This window comes from Budorcas taxicolor, chromosome 7 (assembly GCF_023091745.1).
Source record: "Budorcas taxicolor isolate Tak-1 chromosome 7, Takin1.1, whole genome shotgun sequence".
NCBI classification, from domain to species: domain Eukaryota; kingdom Metazoa; phylum Chordata; class Mammalia; order Artiodactyla; family Bovidae; genus Budorcas; species Budorcas taxicolor.
Genome location: NC_068916.1, coordinates 70,275,108 through 70,293,754, shown reverse-complemented (window position 1 = coordinate 70,293,754; position 18,647 = coordinate 70,275,108). Strand labels below are relative to the sequence as shown.

The window sequence follows — 18,647 nt, the reverse complement described above, 5'->3', positions numbered from 1 at the left end:
CAGGCGCACCTAAAAGGCACATCCTCGGGGACCTGCCATTTCCATCTGGTTGGAGTATTCACTCCTATGGGATCCTGATCCTCTAGCAGTTCAGGGGCAAACCTAACTTGGCTAACACTTTCATTGCAAAGACAGGTGGAGGCTGCTGGACACAAAACAGACTATCACAAAGAAAGAGCAATTTGCAGAAGAATATGTATAGTATGATTCCATTCTGATAGATAGATATAAATACATAGAAAAGGGCTAAGAGCAGTCTCTGGTGGAATACACATCGACGTATTGGCACTGGTGACCTATGGGAGCCACATGAATCAGCACCTCAACTTTTTATTCTATCTTTATTTGTATGGTTTGAAGTCTTTACAATAGCATGCATACATGTATTGATTGGGTAATTTTTTTTAATATTTCAATTTTATAGAGTACACAGCTTCCCCTTTATTTGAAACTTGTATTAGAAATTCAGAGCATTCTTTTAAAAAAAAAGTTTGTGGTCAAAAATTCTTCAAGTTATTTTCAGTTTCTTGGGGAATCCTCTCTATCTTACAGGTCAGCATGCCTGCTGTCTGTCAGCAGAACTGCCTTTCCCAGAGGAAAAGCCACAGGGAGATGGCGAGCTCTGGTTCAGTTTGCCTGGGGTCAGGCTCGGCCTGAATGGTGAAGTGGGACAGGGTGATAAACCTCTTCTTTGAAATCAGGACATAGGCTGACATCGCCAGAGTGCTGGCCGGCCTTGTGGGGTGACCAGAGATGAGTAAGGAGTGGATGTTATCTCCAGGAGGCAGAGCACCGGGGCTGTGTAGCATGCATCAAACTGGGCAACATTCCCCACATCAGTAACACCTGCAAACTTGTTAAAAAGGAAATTCCTGAGCCCCACTCCAGATCTCAGGAGTCACAAGCTCTGAGGCTTGGGCCCCAAAACCTGAATTTTTTTCTTATCTGTCCATAAAGTATGAGAACTACTTTCCTAAGTGGGTGAAGCAGCTTCGTCAAAATAGGTAGTCAGTCCTCTGGGCAGAGGTCAGACAAGTACAGGTTCTTCTTTCTCATCTTGGCTACCTGAATGGTCAGAGCCAAATTAATGGCCCAACTATAGTCACGTGGTTTCATGGCATGAAGACAATGAGGAGCCCTCTTCTTGGTTCCTCACATTAATTCCCCGACTTCTTTCATTCCTCTTGCCATCTTCAATGCCCTCATTTGAGCTAACAAGAGTCTTCCTGGGATAAGCAGGACAAAATGAATAAATGAGTAAAAGCAGCCATTTATTAAGCACTTAGCCAGATACTGTACTAAATGCATTACATCATATCTCATTTAATCTTCACAACAAACCTAAGACCAGGTACTATTATTAGTCCCATTTTATAGATGTGTGAACTGAGGCTTAGAGATGTTAATACTTTGCAGAGCAGGTGCTGGAATCCAGATCTCTACTTTCAGAGCCTATGTTCTTAAACACACAGTATTTGCCCTTGGCATAGGTGAACAGTAGTGGCCCCACACTTTCCATATAAGACTTGCCCTGAGGCTGCAATCTGAGTGGAAAAGGGGGTGGTGATGGGAAAGGCTTACCTTGAAGCTTTTATTTTTTGCATAACAATCACACTATTTTTACTTAGATTTTATGCTTCAGATCAATTTTTTAAAATTTTGAAGAAGATTTTATGAACATTTTTCAATGTTTTGTCTTATTTTATGTATCTATATATTTTCAAAGGGTCACAAAAGGTCTCATCTGTTTTGGTGCAGCCATTGTAAGTGATTTAGTAAAAACCATGTCAAATTCATTTCCAATTTTCTGTTCAGTAGCCACTGATGACTTGCAAGGGGAAATGAATGTCTTTTTACAGGAAGGACTCCTCGACCTGGTACATATTTTAATACATATTTAATATACGTGTATATTATATAAAAACAACAAAAAAGTCAAACTGTGAAAAGGCCCCATCACTGCCTAGCTATACGCCTCAAGGGATGCCCACTGTAAAAAGCGCATGCATACACGCGCGCGCACACACACACACACACACACACACTATCATATCACCAACATACAACACAACCTACTTTGTTCATATAACCATATATCTCAAACATACGACGTTTTGCTTTGTTGTTTAACCTGAGAACTCCATTCACCTTCAAGCCTGGAGGGCAGAGGAGCCCGGAGATGCCCCTCTGAGCTGGAGGTACCGTCTCCGCCCAAGTCAGAGCACAAGGCTGGATAACCAGTGGGACTGCCTGCTAAGCGCCCCCGCCCTCCCGCGGCCGGGACAGCGGCGGGAGGGAGGAAGTGCGGCTGGGAAGCTCCACCGCTCTCGCCTGGGTTCCCCGTTTTCCCTGACTGAGACTGCGAGGAAACTTAGTGCGGAAATCTGCACCCACCTTAAACCCGGCCAGCCCCAGGAACTTCCCTCGCGGCCGGGACGTGAGGCTTGGATGGAGAAGTCACTACAGCGTGCGCGGACCCGGGGCGCCGCGCGCGAACCGTTTCGCAGCAGCGCCCTCTGTCGGCGGTGTACGTATTTGAGCACGGCCTGCACTTGGTCGCTGTAGTACTTGGTGTAGGTGTTTTTAATATTTCTGTTCGTGTGCAGATGCAAGTCGGGGTGTCTAAAACCGATGTATACCGTTGCACCTCTCTTAGTTAAACTCTGCTGAAAATCTCCAGATAGTTCTGCTACCTCTGTGCATTTGTGTAGAGCATCTAGGGTCATAGATTTGTGTGAAAATGAGTGTGAAGTCTGGGTGCCCAAAGGAGTGTACCTTGAGTGTGGCATTGGCTGTATACATGCCTGTGGATATTTCACTTTCTGCTCACATCCGTCTATCAGTAAGTACCTATGAGCGTAGACAGTATTCCTACATATTTTGAGTGTTATTAGTAATATACATGTTTATCATCTTCCCAGGGCTGTGTCTTTATGAATGTGCACAGTGTGTTGGAGGGTGGGGAGGGACACAATGGTAGTAAGAGTATGTTTCTGAAATCCACACGTTAAAGGCGTAATATGGGGAAGGGCGGTCAGGACATACTAAACCTTTGCCCTCGTCTCATCCTCTTTGACTTCAGGAGGACTGTAGATTTTGCTTTCCAACCTGAAGCGACTTAGCAGCAGCAGCATACAATTGCTGGATCCTAACCTGAACTCATCCTCCTGCTCGACGTCTCCTTGTTCTTCCTTCTTCTTTTGTCTGCGGAGTCCAAGGAGGTTGCCTCTTACTGTCTCTAATCTCTTCGGCCATGATGTCAACTCAAAGAAGTGAGCATCCCATCTCCTTCCTTTTTCTCCACCCGAAAGTTATTTCCTCTTAGTTCACTACCTGGGATTTTGATGCCTGTGTTCCCTCTGCGTTATTGATACACATAGAGAAAAAAAGGAACTACTTAAAATTCCCCAGAAGGTTGTGAGAGTTGTTTTCAGTGTTGCAATTTGGCACAAGTCAGTTTCTAGTTTAAGTTTCCATCAGAAAGCTTGTTAGGAGTAGGGTATATAAGCTCCAATAGTAGCAACAGCAGCATCAGAAGAAGAAACAACTGTTTCAGACCCAGCGAGCTCTGCAGCCGGAGCAGAAGCAAGGTAAGCATTTCCCTGCCCCTGCCGCCCCTTCCACGGGCCCACAGGCTGTCCAGGGGTATAAAATATTCATTTAAAAAGTCAACTAATAATAATTATTTACTAAAGTTTATGAAGAAATGCCTATTTTTTAGAAAGGTTTGTCTTGTTTTAAAGTAGTATGTGTATAAAAATGTTTTCTTCAATATTAACATTCATCAGTTAAAGGATTGTATAGAATTAAAGTGAGTGGTGCTTCCCTTGTTATTGTAAACGTACTAAAAAGCCTTTCATTCAATAAGTAATAATAAATTCAATAAATAATTGAATTCATGCTTATACCTCATAACTGTATATTGTTAGCATAGTTAGTCCTATATTTGTGGTGGGCTTGTGACAATCAACTAGATTAATAGCTGGGTTATCTAGATCTTTTGGATTAACTAATCACTTAAACAATGGAAAGCAACTCCAGTGTTTAAAATTACTTTGTGAAGTTTTTAAATTTGTAAGAAGAGGGAAAAATGATCATCTTTACTATACTGGCATCTGATAGTTGCCCAGGTTAATCATGCACAATAATTTTCAGGTTAAAAAAATAATCATTAGCTTAAAATATCATTTTTAAACAGAGATTACTAAACCTGAGCTGATGGCCCATTTTGTTTTCAAATGAGGAATTTCAAAGTATTAGAAAGAATTTGGGCAGCCTCTTAGACTTCATTTTATTGGGGTCTGAAATGTTATGGTTTCTGTCCATTCATTCATTCTTCTAATAATGAGATCCCTCTAAGATAGATTCTCTCTGCTAGACTCTGGGGACAAAGTATAGAATAAGACAGATGTGGGGAAGACAAACATGAAAGAAGTAGCAATCTGATTGCAGTTGTCTTAAGTAAGTGCTGTCAAAGGAGGAATGGAGCTGAGAGTAAACAGCCGGGAGTCCTGCCTTCATCAGGACACCGGGCTGAATACTTTATGTGAATTACTTCATTAGCATTTTATCACAACAGGGTGACCATTTTACAGATTAGGAGTGTGAGGCTCAAAGAGAGTAAGTGACTTGACCAGAGTCATACACCTAACAAGGGGCAGAGCTGGGATGCCAACATAGAGCTGCCTATCTCTAGAACTAGGACCATTTGCATTTGCTACACATGCCTTCTGTGACTATGTCTTTTTATCTTTAAATGATAATTCTCTTTTCTGATTAAAAAGTAATGAACAAAATAAAACTTGAAAGAGAGACGCTCAGCCAAATGTCACTGGCATGCCCATGTTAACACCAGAGTTAGGGAGCCTTAACACACTACAGTATCTGGGGATCTTACATCCCTCATATAAAGGTTTCAAGAGTTTAGAAAACCTGTGAAATTGCATTTTCAAACATTTAATCCTTAAAACTCTCAAACTGAGCGTGCTGAGAAAATGTGGTCTGTGGGATACAGCCCAACAACCCTTTGAGATGGGTATTACCTCCATTTTACAGCTGAGGAAAATGAGGCTTAGAGAGTAATTTGGCCCATATCATATGACTAGTGAGTGGTAGAACCAGAAGTTAAGCCCATGGTATCAGGTGATAGAGAGAACAGCAGAGTAACTGCAGGCAGCCTCTTTGTGGTTTCCCGTGGGTTTGATTAAGAGAGTTGCCCAGCACCATCTCCACCTTCTGCCACTGTCTTGTGGTTTAAAACGTAGATGATACAAAAATGGGAGTTGCTTCTTAGAACCATCACCAAGGCTCTCTTGACCGTGAAGTATGGTTCACCTGATATTCTCAGATGCATCTGAGGCCCAGAGAGGAAGTGCTGGGCACCTAGCTAAAGGGAAAACCCCAGTGTTAAGAGAGCATAAAGGACTCACCAGAAGGTACCAGGAATCTCTGTTTTTTCATTCCCAGAGTGCTGACATCTGGGTTTTATAAGCCTGTATAATTGCAGCGCCTCTATGGGCATTTCCCTATAGCCAGGCATGACTTTTATTTCATTTTTATTTTATTGTATTATTGGAGTATAGTTGCTTTACACTGCTGTGTCAGTTTCTGCTGTACAGCAAAGCGAATCAGCCATATGTTTACATATATCCCCTCTTTTTTGGATTTCCTTCCCATTTAGGTCACTACAGAGCACAAGCAGAGTTCCCTGTGCTATACAGTAGGTTCTCATTAGTTACCTGTTTTATACACAGTAGTATACATATACAGGCAGGACTTTTTAATTTATCCATCATGGACAAGAGAGAAATTAAACTCCTTATTTCTTCCTCTGGGTACAAGCTAATATGTTTGGTTGGCTTCTATAATATGTCATCTCATTGCATTCTCTCAACAATGCTTTGAAATGGGTCTTATACCCATTTTATAGATGAGGAAACTGAGGCTCAGAGAGTAATTTGGCCAATATAAAACAACTAGTGAGTGCTCAAACCAGAATTCAAGCCCATGCTGCTGTACTCCGTGCCTGCAAATGTAATAACTGGTCCTCTGTGGCAACTAGAACTTCACTACAGTCACAGCTTGAACTAAACTGATAGATGTGCCCCTGAAAGTTCCATGCTTCAGCGACAAGAGTGCTGACGGTGCTCGGGAAGGGCTGACTTCTAGTCCTGACTCTGCCTCTCATAACCTTTATAATATAAGGAAATAAAGTAGGTGGCAAAGTGCCCCCAGGATTAGCATCATTCTGACAGCCATGATTTGTCAATATTTCATCACCCTGACCAAGGGGTGCTTATTTTTAAGGTATTTTGCCAAAAACTTTTTGAGTCTGGTCTTCATATAGCCCATTGGTTTTTGAAACTATATTCCTACAGGAACATTGGAGAGCCAAGATGGATAGAGGTGTGTCCGACTGAAAATAAATAACAATCTCCATCTAATTTTCAGTCTGAAAATTTTCATAAACCCTGAATACTAACCTTGACTGAGTTTCACTGTAACATGGCGAATTCACTATAACATGGCTAATTTAGCACAAAAGTATGCATTTAATTACTCTGTGGTGAATATTCAGTATTTTATGGTCTTCTCCCAAGGAACATCTTGATTTTCAGGGGCTCTGGACCCTGGACATGTGTTAAATCAATGGACCTTGAAGAGTAGTCTTCAGCCCAGCAATATCAGCCTCCCCTGGAAGCTTATAGGAATGCAGATTCCCACACCCAGACTGCTGAATTAGTTATTTTAGGGTTAAGGTAGTGGGTGGGGTCACCAGTCTGTGCTTTAGCAAGGATTCTAGGTTATTCCGACATACACTGAAGTTTGAGAACCACTGGTTACCTTACATGGGAGGAAATAATCTTTGTGTTTGGAACAATTACAGCCTAAACAGGAGAGAAAGGAAACTTCTTTAACAAGCGCTGAACTCATTGCCAGAACTTGAAAGGTCACTTCAAATCTGACTCCCCCGCCCCACAACGTAGATCCTATAGTCCTGGGTGTCCCTGCACATTCTGCCTTGTGCTACAGTAATATGGATATGTAGCTTATTTCCCCAACTGGAGGATAGGCATTTAACAAAGTGACTTAAGAAATACTTGTTGAATGAAACTATTTGCTCCTGGAAGTCAGGATCCAGGTAAAAATCCTTTTCAGTTTCAGCTGTTCTAGCTCAGTACCCTCTACATAGGGAGCAAATAATGACTGAATGTCAATCCAGACAAGTCACGCTCCTTCTCTGAGCCTTAGGTTTCTCATCTTAAAAATAAGAGGATTGTATCAGGTGGCTGGCCTTAGGTCTCATTCAGCTCCAGATCATCTGTGGTTCTCTGTTTGGAGATGTTCTTACCTGGAGACTGGCAGAGGGCTCCTGGAATTCACTGCAAATTAACCTGACAGCAGAGAAGGAAGCGGAAGATAAAGATTAAAGACAAATGGAATACACAGAATGTGAATATGCTTTCCAAATGTGACTGTGTAACTACTGACATTTTGTCTTCTCCTACCCCTGCTCTTCTTTTTTCTTTTCTTCCTTCTCCTTCTCTGTTTCTGCCCCTCATGCAGATGCACCCTCAGCAGTTGGTCGTTTCCTGGTTTTCCCTGGTTTTGCTGGCATCTCCCATCGTGGCCATATGGGAACTGGAGAAAAATGGTAACCAGCCTTTCCTGATTCTCTCTGAAGGTCCCAGGGCCTAAGCCAGAACTGTCAGTTAGTCCTGTTGAGAAATTAGACTGAAATGGGCAGGCACTGGGGCTTCACTCTGGGATAACAGCGGCCCTCTGTCCTTGTTCCACCTTTGAGGATATCTGTATTGTGTGGCTTGAGGGTATCTATATTGTTTGGCTCTCACATTAAATGTCAGAGAAGGAGATTTTGGTGGACTATGGTAGGAAAAGAGATACAGACTTTACCAGTATTACTAAAAATCAGCTGTATCATATGATTAAAATTCCAAAGTGAGGGATTTGAAAAGTATAAGAACTATGTCTTCCACTACACCATGCAATATCAGCCCCTCAGTTGGCACTGAGATCACTTACCTCTGACCAAGCACTTTGGGGAAAGCATGGGATTTTAGACCCACATTGACTTCTGTTCAGGGCTGATTCTGCCGCTTATTAGTTATGTGACCTTGAGCTGGGTCACCTCTGAGCCTGAGTTCCCTCAAGTAGACTGAAAATTATGAAGTTATATCTACTACAAAGATTATTAAATATACTAGTGAATACAGAAGACAACTCAACAGATGATGAAGTGACAGTGAATGTTAGCTAGTATTATTGTTTTGGTTGTTTAAAATAATGTGTCTGGTGATTGAAGGCCATCTATTTATTATCCCAGTGATCAATAAAAATTATTAGTAGAATAATAGGTACTTATTATTAGAATAAGGGATTCCCTCTATCCTTCTAATATCTCACATACAACAAATATGTATTAACAGATTGTTAGCTGTTTCTGAAAAGCCCTCAGATATTTCTCTTTGATGTCAATGTAATAACATAGACAATTACTGTCTTTAATTGTATAATAATAATGTTTATTGAAAACAGCATCTCATTTAATTCTCACAACAACCATAAGAGATAGGAACTGTTTATACTCCATTTTACAGATGTTAAAAGTAGAGGCTGTAGAGATTAAGTAACTTACCAAATTTCACCCCATAAGGGTGGAACAGAAACTTAACCCCAATTCTGTCTCACTTCAATGCTTATGCGCTAAAGTATTTGAAGAAGGTTTTACCCGAAGGACATGAAGCAATTGTTTCCTCTGTCCTCAGACAGCTGAGCAAGAGGAAATAGGCTTGCATTTAAAATGAAGACATTGCAGCTGATCATGAGAAACCATCTTTCAGTAGTGAGGAGAACACACTACAATGGATCCCTGAAAGAAATCTGGGGCTCTTCCTCTGTTCTTAAGAATTTATGGAAGACAAGGATCCAACCATCCCTACTCTGCCTCAGGAGAGTCTGAGAGTTTTAGACCCTCCCCTGAATAAAGAGAAAGGTCTGAGCCAGATGACTGTTCCAAACCCTTCCAGCTCTGGGATTTTGAGCGAGCTCAGGAGGTATGGCCCTTGCATAGCCTGCCCTTAGTTACTTCTGATTTGGTAAACCACAGAAATTCCAGAAAGTCAAAGTGAGAAACAGTGAGAGGGCATGCGACTCTGGCAATGAGACAAGATGCCGCCGGGCGCTAGGTTCTAGACACATCTCCTCATGCAGCTGTTTCCCCTGCCCTTGGACAGGTATCTTTGTCTTCTGAGTCATAACTGTGACAGGAAAATAGCTCTGCTGTTTGGTCACCAGTGTGACAGAGAAAGTCAAAGGTGCCATGTAGTTTTATATCGGCACAGCTGACCATTTTCAGAGCTGGGCCCCAGGTACTTTTACATCAGGTCTGTGTTACCCATTCAGTAATTATAAATCCCTTTGATGTCAAGTGGGAACTTTATATTCCACAATGATTCACATTGGGATGCCAATCACAAGAGCCAGCAGTGACAGAGCATTTAAGGGCACTGGGTCAAGCTCTTAGATGAATTAACTCTTGTAATCCACACCTCCACCTTCTGGAACAAATTCTAATATGTTGCTTATTTTGAAGATGATGACACTCAAAAGCTTAGAGTAATTGAATGCTTTGCCCAAGGCCACAGGCCAGTGTAAAAGATAGAGCTGAGTCCTAACCCAGACATGTGTTGACTCCAATATCCGGGCTTTTAACTACCATATCTCTCTAGAGTGGGTTTCAGAATCATCTGCAGAGATTACAAATAGGTCACTGGACCCAGCTCAAAGTTCTTGATTCAGTAACTGAAAATTTGTAGTTCTAACAGAGTCCAACGTGCTGCTGCTGCTAATAGTTGGATGATCATGCATTGAGAACCACTGCATTAAACAATTCTATTTAATTAATAATTGATGCATGAATGAATGAAGTTTTGATATGAAATACTCTTCAAAATGCGATATTAGGCCATTCCACAAGTGCCAGTTTAGATGCTGGTATTAAAGCTTCAGGGCAAAGGCCTAAGATAGAACTCTTGTGGTTCTAACTTGATGTAACCGTGCTTAACCTCTTGGCCTCAGTACCCTTCTCTATAAGATGGGAAGACTGAGATCTACCAAACTGCCTTGTAAGAGTGTAAAGTAGCTTTTAAAAACACAGAGGGAATGAAAATCTCCATTGGTGAGTTTCATGCAGGAGGAAACAAATCCTTCAATCCCTGTGGAAAATTGGAAAGCAGTTTCTGGCACAGTTGTTTAACCTTTGGTCTGTGAATAACAATAACAACTAATTCTGAGTGACAGATTCTGTGCTAAGTGTTTTACATGCTTTTATCATTTAATCCTCACAGCCAAACCTACAAGGCAGATACTATTATTATTGTTATTTTACAGACAAGGAAACTGAGGCACGTGGTGATTAAGTATCTTTCTCAAAATTCCCCAGCCAGCTAGTGGGGACAGGATCTCAGTCCTCATCAGTCTTTTTCAGCACTTAACCTCTATGTACGTGAATTGTGCTGGAAGTTTCCTGTGTCCACCAAGACTTTGAGAAAGTATTGTGCTGATTGCAATTTTTGGTATATCAAGGTCTTCCTCATCTGCCAGCTAATCAGAAGTTAACTATTAATGGCAGCCTGACAATCAGTCAGTGGCAGCTATTACACTTAGCTTCTCTCTTCCACAATTTTGAACCCAAGTGAAGCCTGATAACCTGAGGTCATCTTCAGCAAGCATTTGCTGTTATTAGCAAGGTTGTGCTTCAGCCATTCAGATGCCCAGGTGATACAAAAAACACAGTCCAGTTCTCCAATCCCTGTGCTCTCCAGTTTATGTTGTAGAATTGGATTGGTATCCTAATGCTCCTGGAGAAACAGTGGTCCTCACGTGTGACACTCCTGAAGAAGACGGCATCACCTGGACCTCAGACCAGAGCAGTGAGGTCCTGGGCTCTGGCAAAACCTTGACCATCCAAGTCAAAGAGTTTGGAGATGCTGGGCAGTACACCTGTCACAAAGGAGGCGAGGTTCTGAGTCGTTCACTCCTCCTGCTGCACAAAAAGGAAGATGGAATTTGGTCCACTGATATTTTAAAGGATCAGAAAGGTAATCCCATCCCCTTGGGTGGTGTCAGTTTTCTCTTTGGCTCCATAAGAGATAAAGAAAAAAAATTAGAATTTAAAAGGCAAGACATGCTTAATGTGGTTAATGAAGTCATACCAAGTCCCTTACTGAAACCACCCCAAACCTATATTTTCCTTTGCTTTGTTTTTCCTTTGCTGGACACTTTGGATTATCAACCATCAAAATCTCCTGTTGAGAGAGTTTCAGAGGGAATCTAGATGCTTTTCCTCAGGTTCTTTTCAAATAGCAGTAATATGATTGGATGACTAATGGAAGTTAATTAACATGCAGTGTGCACAACTCAACTCTGGGCTGATAGCCTTGAAAGAAATTAATACCTCCCTCTGATATGTTAGGTGCGTAGTATAATCTATAGAATCAACATCCTCTTGGGACCTTCCCAGTCCTCACTGAACTGCCTGCCAGGGGAACAGGAGCATTTTCCAAGGACATAAATGGAAAATCTTCACTCTTATACCATACGGTGGTCTGTAATTTATGGCAATAAAAATCAGCAATTTTAAAAGAAAGAAAGTCCCTAAATATTGAATTTTTGTTCTTTTCAAATCCAGAACCCAAAGCTAAGAGTTTTTTTAAATGTGAGGCAAAGGATTATTCTGGACACTTCACCTGCTCGTGGCTGACAGCAATCAGTACTAATCTGAAATTCAGTGTCAAAAGCAGCAGAGGGTAAGTGAAACCACTGGGGTTTCTCAGCACTTCTCTTAAACTTTCTCATTAAGAAAATAAGGGCAACCTAGCAATAGCCTATCGGTTAATGAGAAGGGAGAAAATAAAATCAACCCTGTGTTTTTAATCCTCCCCTCCACATACACACACCCTTGCCTAAATTAGGGAAAGAACATGAAGGTTTACGCTAATTGCCTGAATAAATGTAAGCATTAGAACAGGATATTATTGGGGCTTGGAGTAGCCTCTGCTATGTATGAACCCACACAACCAAATTGCCTGGCAATGCTTCATTAAGGCTCATAGCACCACAGGGAGAGAATAAAAGGAGAAATCAAAGCTATGAAGGACTTGTCAAAATTGCACCTTGAGTCAAAAATAGAAACAAGAGCCCTAGGGCATGGATCTTGTAAGCCCTGAGACCAACTCCAAAAGCTCTGTGAAGCTTCTAGAAATTTTCCCAGGGCCACTTCAACTCCTTTTTATTCTGCTGACACTACTAATCTGAAGTTCACTGTTTGTTCAATGCACTTGGACTTACCCCAGGAAATCAATTCCCTTGGTACGGAACCCACGTTAGCCCTCTATGTGACTTCCTTCCCTCTCATCTAAGTTCCAAAACTTGATAGGCTAGCGGAACAAACCCTAAGTGATCACCCTGGCCTGGCCACTATTTAACTGAGTAAACCATTGGAGTCTTACTATTCCATCTTTAAAATGAAAATGCTTATTAAAGAAATGCGTATACAAGTTCACAGAGACATAGATGCAAGGGTTCATCGTGGTGTTCTTGGTAATCTGCAGGGCAAAGGTTAAACAGTGAGGTACATTATCCCCCCTCTTATTGTGCAGTCTTCAAAATGAATAACCCAATCCATGTGGTGTGTCATGGAGTACTCCATATGTTCAGAAGGGGGAAAGATGGTTGCAGAATTATATATATACATACATATGTGTGTAAATATGGGTGTCCCTGGTGGCTCAGTGGTAGTCTGCCTCCCAAACAGGAAATGCGGATTTGATCCCTGGGTCAGGAAGATTCCCTGGAGAAGGAAATGGCAACCCACTCCAGTATTCTGGCCTGGAAAATTCCATGGATAGAGGAGCCTGGCAGGCTACAGTCCATGGGGTCACAAGAGAGTCAAGCACAACTTAGCAACTAAACAACAACATATATAATATAATAATATGTTAGAATTTTAAAACTTATAAAATACATATTTTATATGTATATATAATTTGATCCTTTTTCATAAAAATAAAACCGATGTATGTGTATATAGACAAATACATGTATATGCATATATGTGTGTGTGTGCTAAGTCACTTCAGTCATGTCCAACTCTTTGCAACCCCATAAACTGTAGCCCACCAGGCTCCTCTGTCCATGTCATTCTCCAGGCAAGAATACTGGAGTGGGTTGCCATGCCCTTCTCCAGGGGATCTTCCCAACCCAGGGATTGAACCTGCATCTCTTACGTCTCCTGCATTGGCAGACAGGTTCTTTACCACTAGCACCACCTGGAAAGTCCTTATGTATACATACATGTGGATAAATGATTGCTTTGAATATTCATAGAATAATGTCTGAAGGGATACAACAAGCCAGGAAAAGTATTTGTATTTATATCTAGGGGATGAGATTATGGTTAAAAGGGGGACTAGAGTTAAAAGAGGCATACACATTTCATTTATACACCATCTTTAACGTCTTAATAATAGGTATGTATTGATTTTTGTTCAGGAAAATGAATTAAAATGTTTGATAAGGAGATTTAACCAGGAGCTTTGGATCCAAAAATTTTCAGATTCATTTAGGCCAGAGGCATATAAGTGCAGAGTTGTTTCTAATCACTTGTACTACTTTTCGAAGCAACACTTGGTCTCGTGGGGAGAGCAGTTGCTATCCCCTTGAGAGAAATCGAACCAATTGGAGAAATTGCATCCTTGGACAGATGTCTGGCTACAATGGCTAGTGACTCGCCTACAGTCATGTGATAACTTGTCTTTGATTTCAGCTCCTCTGACCCCCGAGGGGTGACGTGCGGAGCAGCGTCACTCTCAGCAGAGAAGGTCAGCATGGACCACAGGGAGTATAACAAGTACACAGTGGAGTGTCAGGAGGGCAGTGCCTGCCCGGCCGCCGAGGAGAGCCTGCCCATTGAGGTCGTGATGGAAGCTGTGCACAAGCTCAAGTATGAAAACTACACCAGCAGCTTCTTCATCAGGGACATCAGTGAGTCTGCTTGATTGTATGTTACTTAATCAGGATGATGCCGTTCATCACATGTTCACAGTGCCCCATGCGGTGGGGTGGGGGCTTACACTTGCATTATCTCTTACTCTTCACCTCCACCCCAAAATAATTACAACGTAGATACAATTACTGCTTTTAAGGAAGAGGAAACTGAGTCCTGGCTAGGTTAAACAACTTGCCCCAGATCTCACAGCTAGCAATTCAGACCTAGACTGCCTCAGAAAAAGCAGGCTCCTGGTTATGCTTCTCTTCTACTACCCAAGCACCTTCCATGATGAATCCAAGAGCAGTCCCGCAAGCATAATATTCATATGCAGAACCAGAGCTTTCCCTCCTAATTGCAATTATTCCCAACTAGTCTTTCTTAGCATTTGAAAGAGACTTCTTTATAAATTGGCAGGTGGAGATTTTGCCATTTGTCATATCCTTCACCGTTTATCCAGTGAACATGCATCGTGACGTAAAATGTGATAGAATCACGGAACCTACTCTAGCATTCGTGGAGGGACTGCCTTTGGTGGGAAGGAGAGGGTGGGGTCTTGTTCATGTGAGGTGGCCAGGGAAGGTCTCTGTGACGAGGTGGCATTATCTGAGTCCTAAGGAAAACAAGATGTCATTGTGTTAAGAAAGAGGAAAGAGTATTTGTGGAACATCTAGGAGCCTTTTGTCTTTGTGTGGAGAGGTGCTGAGTCCAGATGTTTCAAGCCCATTCTATGGACTCCCTCTCCCCGCTACACCCTTCTAGAAGAAGGCATATTATTTGAGGACAGAGTCTTTCTGACACTCAGGGATGTGCCTTCTGTGCACAGTCCAGTGGCTGGCACATAACAAAGGCTTTTTATTGAATGAATGTGTGACTGAGCATAGAGACAAGTTGGCTTAACTGCCACAGGATAAGTCAGTGTCAGCTTCCATGAAAAGGTGAAAGAGAGAGCACTAGGTGGGAATCTCTCATCTAGTCCCCAGCAAGAGGCTCTGCCCTTTCTGAGTTTGGTGCAGAGAAGAATGACTGTAGAGAGGGTGGTCCTTCCCTCCCAGCCCAGATGTAAGTCTTGTTGTCTCTAAGATCTTTTCTCTGAGCACCACACAGAGGTGGTTCCACTCCCCCAAGGCCTGTATAACTGCACAGTGATGAGAAGGATTCTGAGTCTCTCTTAGGTTCAGCCAAAGCAGCAGTTGGTGAGGACTGCCTCCCTCAGGCATCAGCATGAGCGTCACCTGCAGGGGTGACTCATGTCTGTCAACCAGATCAGAGAAGTTCAGCAACTATTATATGGACCTAGGCTCAGAGCTGGTCAACAGTGAAAGTGGGGTCAGAAGCCAAAACTACCTTACCCCAAAGCCCCATTAGGAAAATAACTGTTTCTCTCTCTTCTACAGTCAAACCAGACCCACCCAAGAACCTGCAACTGAGACCACTAAAGAATTCTCGGCAGGTGGAGGTCAGCTGGGAGTACCCTGACACATGGAGCACCCCACATTCCTACTTCTCCCTGACGTTCTGTGTTCAGGTCCAGGGAAAGAACAAGAGAGAAAAGGTAAGATGTGGTTCAGGTGCCATCTGTTCTGTAGTCAGGTTTACGTAGGCCCACATCAAGAAGATTAATAATGCTAGTAACAGCTAATGTTTAGTTGGTACTTTCTATGTGCCTGAAACTCTGCTGAGGGTTTTCCTTGCATATCTCATCTAATTCTCACAGTAACCCCAGAAAGGCAGGCAGTATTATGTGTACCACTTCACTAGTGAAGACTTTGAAGCTCAGAGAGGTGGAGTGACATGCCCAAGGTCACCCAGTTAGGAAGTGGCAGAACCGGGACACAAACTCAGTCTCCAGGACACAAAGGCCACGCACTTAAGACCCTACTGCCACCAGTATGGTTGATCATTAATGTTTGCTCTCAGAATTGGCCTCAGTATAGAATACCTGGGCTCCAGGAGCCTAAAATAATTGTTTCTAATGAATGAATATAATGGGTGATAAAACATCCATGCTGTGTTTCACTTAAAGTGTTAGATAATTCCTAGCTTGTGAAATTGTCTTATTGCACAGAATGTTGTCTCAGACATTGGCTTTCAAACTTCCTTGCCTGAGCATCATAATCTCAAGTTCCTAGAGGCCCTTTTATAGATCCAAAGACTCCTTGGACCCCAGTTTTAGAAATCACTAGATAAAGAAAGGCCTTATTCAGTATAGTATTTAAATGTGGTAGAAATTCGATGATTCAGGAACTCCCTGAGAATTTTTTTCTGGAAAGGAAGGGCTATTCAGGAGTATATTTTACCTAGATCTTATTTAAAATCTTGCTATGTGCTTCTCAATATATTATTAATATATAGTATTAATAGGTAGTAGTATTTACAGAGCATTTTCTACATGATTAAATACTTTGCTACTTTAACTTTTATAAAATTCTATAATGGAGTGATTATTATGATTATCTCTCTTATAAATAAGGAACGGAGATACAGAGAGACTGAGACATTTTCCTGTGGCTACATAGCTAATAAACAGCAATGCCTGGGTTTGAACAAAGATATTTCTGATAAAAGGATAAGACTATAGTATTTCAGAATATCCAGGGAACAGCTAGAGGAAATCTTTCTCAGCCTGCCACTGGCCTAGTACTAGAGTGAGTGCACATGGGGCGTTCAAGCAAGGCAACTGTGCTGAAGAAATGAAGCCTAGACCAATTTCTTCCTCCAGGCTTTGGGCTTACAAGGTAGAAAAATCGTGTCTATGCTGAGAGCTTCTGTCAGTAGGTGGCGCAAGTTCTACATACGCCCTGTGAATTCCGAGAGTAGTGCCCTGAGACTAAGGTGTGGGTGTTTTGGGAGACTTGTACTTGCCAAAATATGCCCAGCCCACCTTGTGATTGCATTGTCAAAAAGTTCCCTCTCCTTTGCAGAAACTCTTCACGGACCAAACCTCAGCCAAAGTCACATGCCACAAGGATGCCAACATCCGCGTGCAAGCCCGGGACCGCTACTACAGCTCATTCTGGAGTGAATGGGCATCTGTGTCCTGCAGTTAGGTGAGCAAGCCAGCAAAGCCCAGCCCAGACTTGTGCACTCAGTGTACCCACGGTCAGGACAATGGTGGGGATGGTGTGGGGCAGGAAGGGGGGATGGTGCCCAACACACAGTCGCCAGAGATAGAAACGTACATTTGTTCATTAATGGGTGTTTGTTGGATGCCCATGGTATTCCAAGCACAGTGCTGGGCACAGGGACACTACAGTAAAGAAAGCAGGCACAGGTCCCACCCTTCCAGAAGGGAAGGCAAAGAGACAGAAGTAGCAGAAAGTCAGATAACAGGTGGCCTGCAAGCTGTTTCCAGGAATTAAAATCTTATCTGGTAACCCTTGGGGCCACTGAAGGGCTTTAAGCAAGGAAATGACATGATCAGATAGATGGTCTTTTAAGAAAACTCACAAGAGAACCTCTGGCAAGTACAGTACCAGCAAAATCTTAGGCCACATAAGGAAGAGGAGGACCCTTCTGACATGGAATCCCCAAAACCCAACTGCTCAAATAATGTGTTGTGTGAAATAAGGGTTTGCTACTGAATTTTGAATCCAGATAGATGCTCAGCGTTCTTTTCCAGGTTCTAACCTCAGGATGAAACCTCAGAGGAAAAGTGGAAGACATTATGCTAAATTTTTAAGACATGACGGAACAGACCTCCCCAAAGATATTTTCTACCAGTTTGCTTTTTTTTTAAGATTATAAAGATGTCTTTGCTGTATTTTTATATTTAAAGCTAAATGCCCACTGAAACAATCAGCTAATTTATTTATAGTGTTTCCAGCTAGCAGGTCACAGCTGACTTTTATGTTATTTAAATATTTAAGTAATTTATATATTTATTAATTTATTACTGTTATTTAACATTTGTGTGCCAAGATATGTTTCATACACTCATGACCTGATACAAGGAATGGGCCTTATTATGCAAAATGTGAATTTATGTGTTATTTATACTGACAACTTTTCAATTGAGGCTGCAAGTGCTTCAGTTTTATGACAACCAGTAAGAACACAATGTTCTGATGCCAGCACCATAATATATTTGTGATGGATGGGAACACAAGAGATAGTTAAACAGAGACATGAACACACAAACTGAGAAGATCCTAGACAGCAGATATTAGTTCTCGTGTCCATGAAGACTTTCTTGAAGTGGTGGTGATAACTCAGGGTTTTCTGCACCTCTAAGCAAGTTTAGTCTTTGGATACCTGAACTTAGAATTTTAAAAGATGATTGAAATTGAAATTCAGCTTCAGCCTTTCTGGCAGCCCCTGCCACCTTCTATCTGTAAGACATAGGAGAGTGATACGGAGAAATCGTTAGTGTCTGGAAAATACAAAGAACTTACAATTCAAGAGAGAAGACAAGTGTAGTTATGGCTAAGGACATAAAATTGTCAGAATTGCCAGTTGTTCCTTAATAGCCACACAAAGAAGCAGACAGATGCAAAGAAAACAGCCAAGAATCTCTTACTTGTCAGCATGAGGGAATATGACAAGCGGATATAACCAGAAAGTGCCAAGCCATTAAAAT

General features: G+C 42.0%; 1 protein-coding gene across 1 annotated transcript; it reads left to right on the top strand.

The window, feature by feature from the left end:
* Window positions 1-7,566: 7,566 nt before the first annotated feature.
* IL12B (interleukin 12B) lies at window positions 7,567-17,118 on the top strand. The gene is made up of 6 exons (XM_052644135.1): window positions 7,567-7,654; window positions 10,845-11,120; window positions 11,711-11,828; window positions 13,847-14,064; window positions 15,466-15,623; window positions 16,993-17,118. Exons 1-6 carry the CDS (start codon window positions 7,567-7,569, stop codon window positions 17,116-17,118), a joined length of 984 nt encoding a protein of 327 aa, XP_052500095.1.
* Window positions 17,119-18,647: the final 1,529 nt, after the last annotated feature.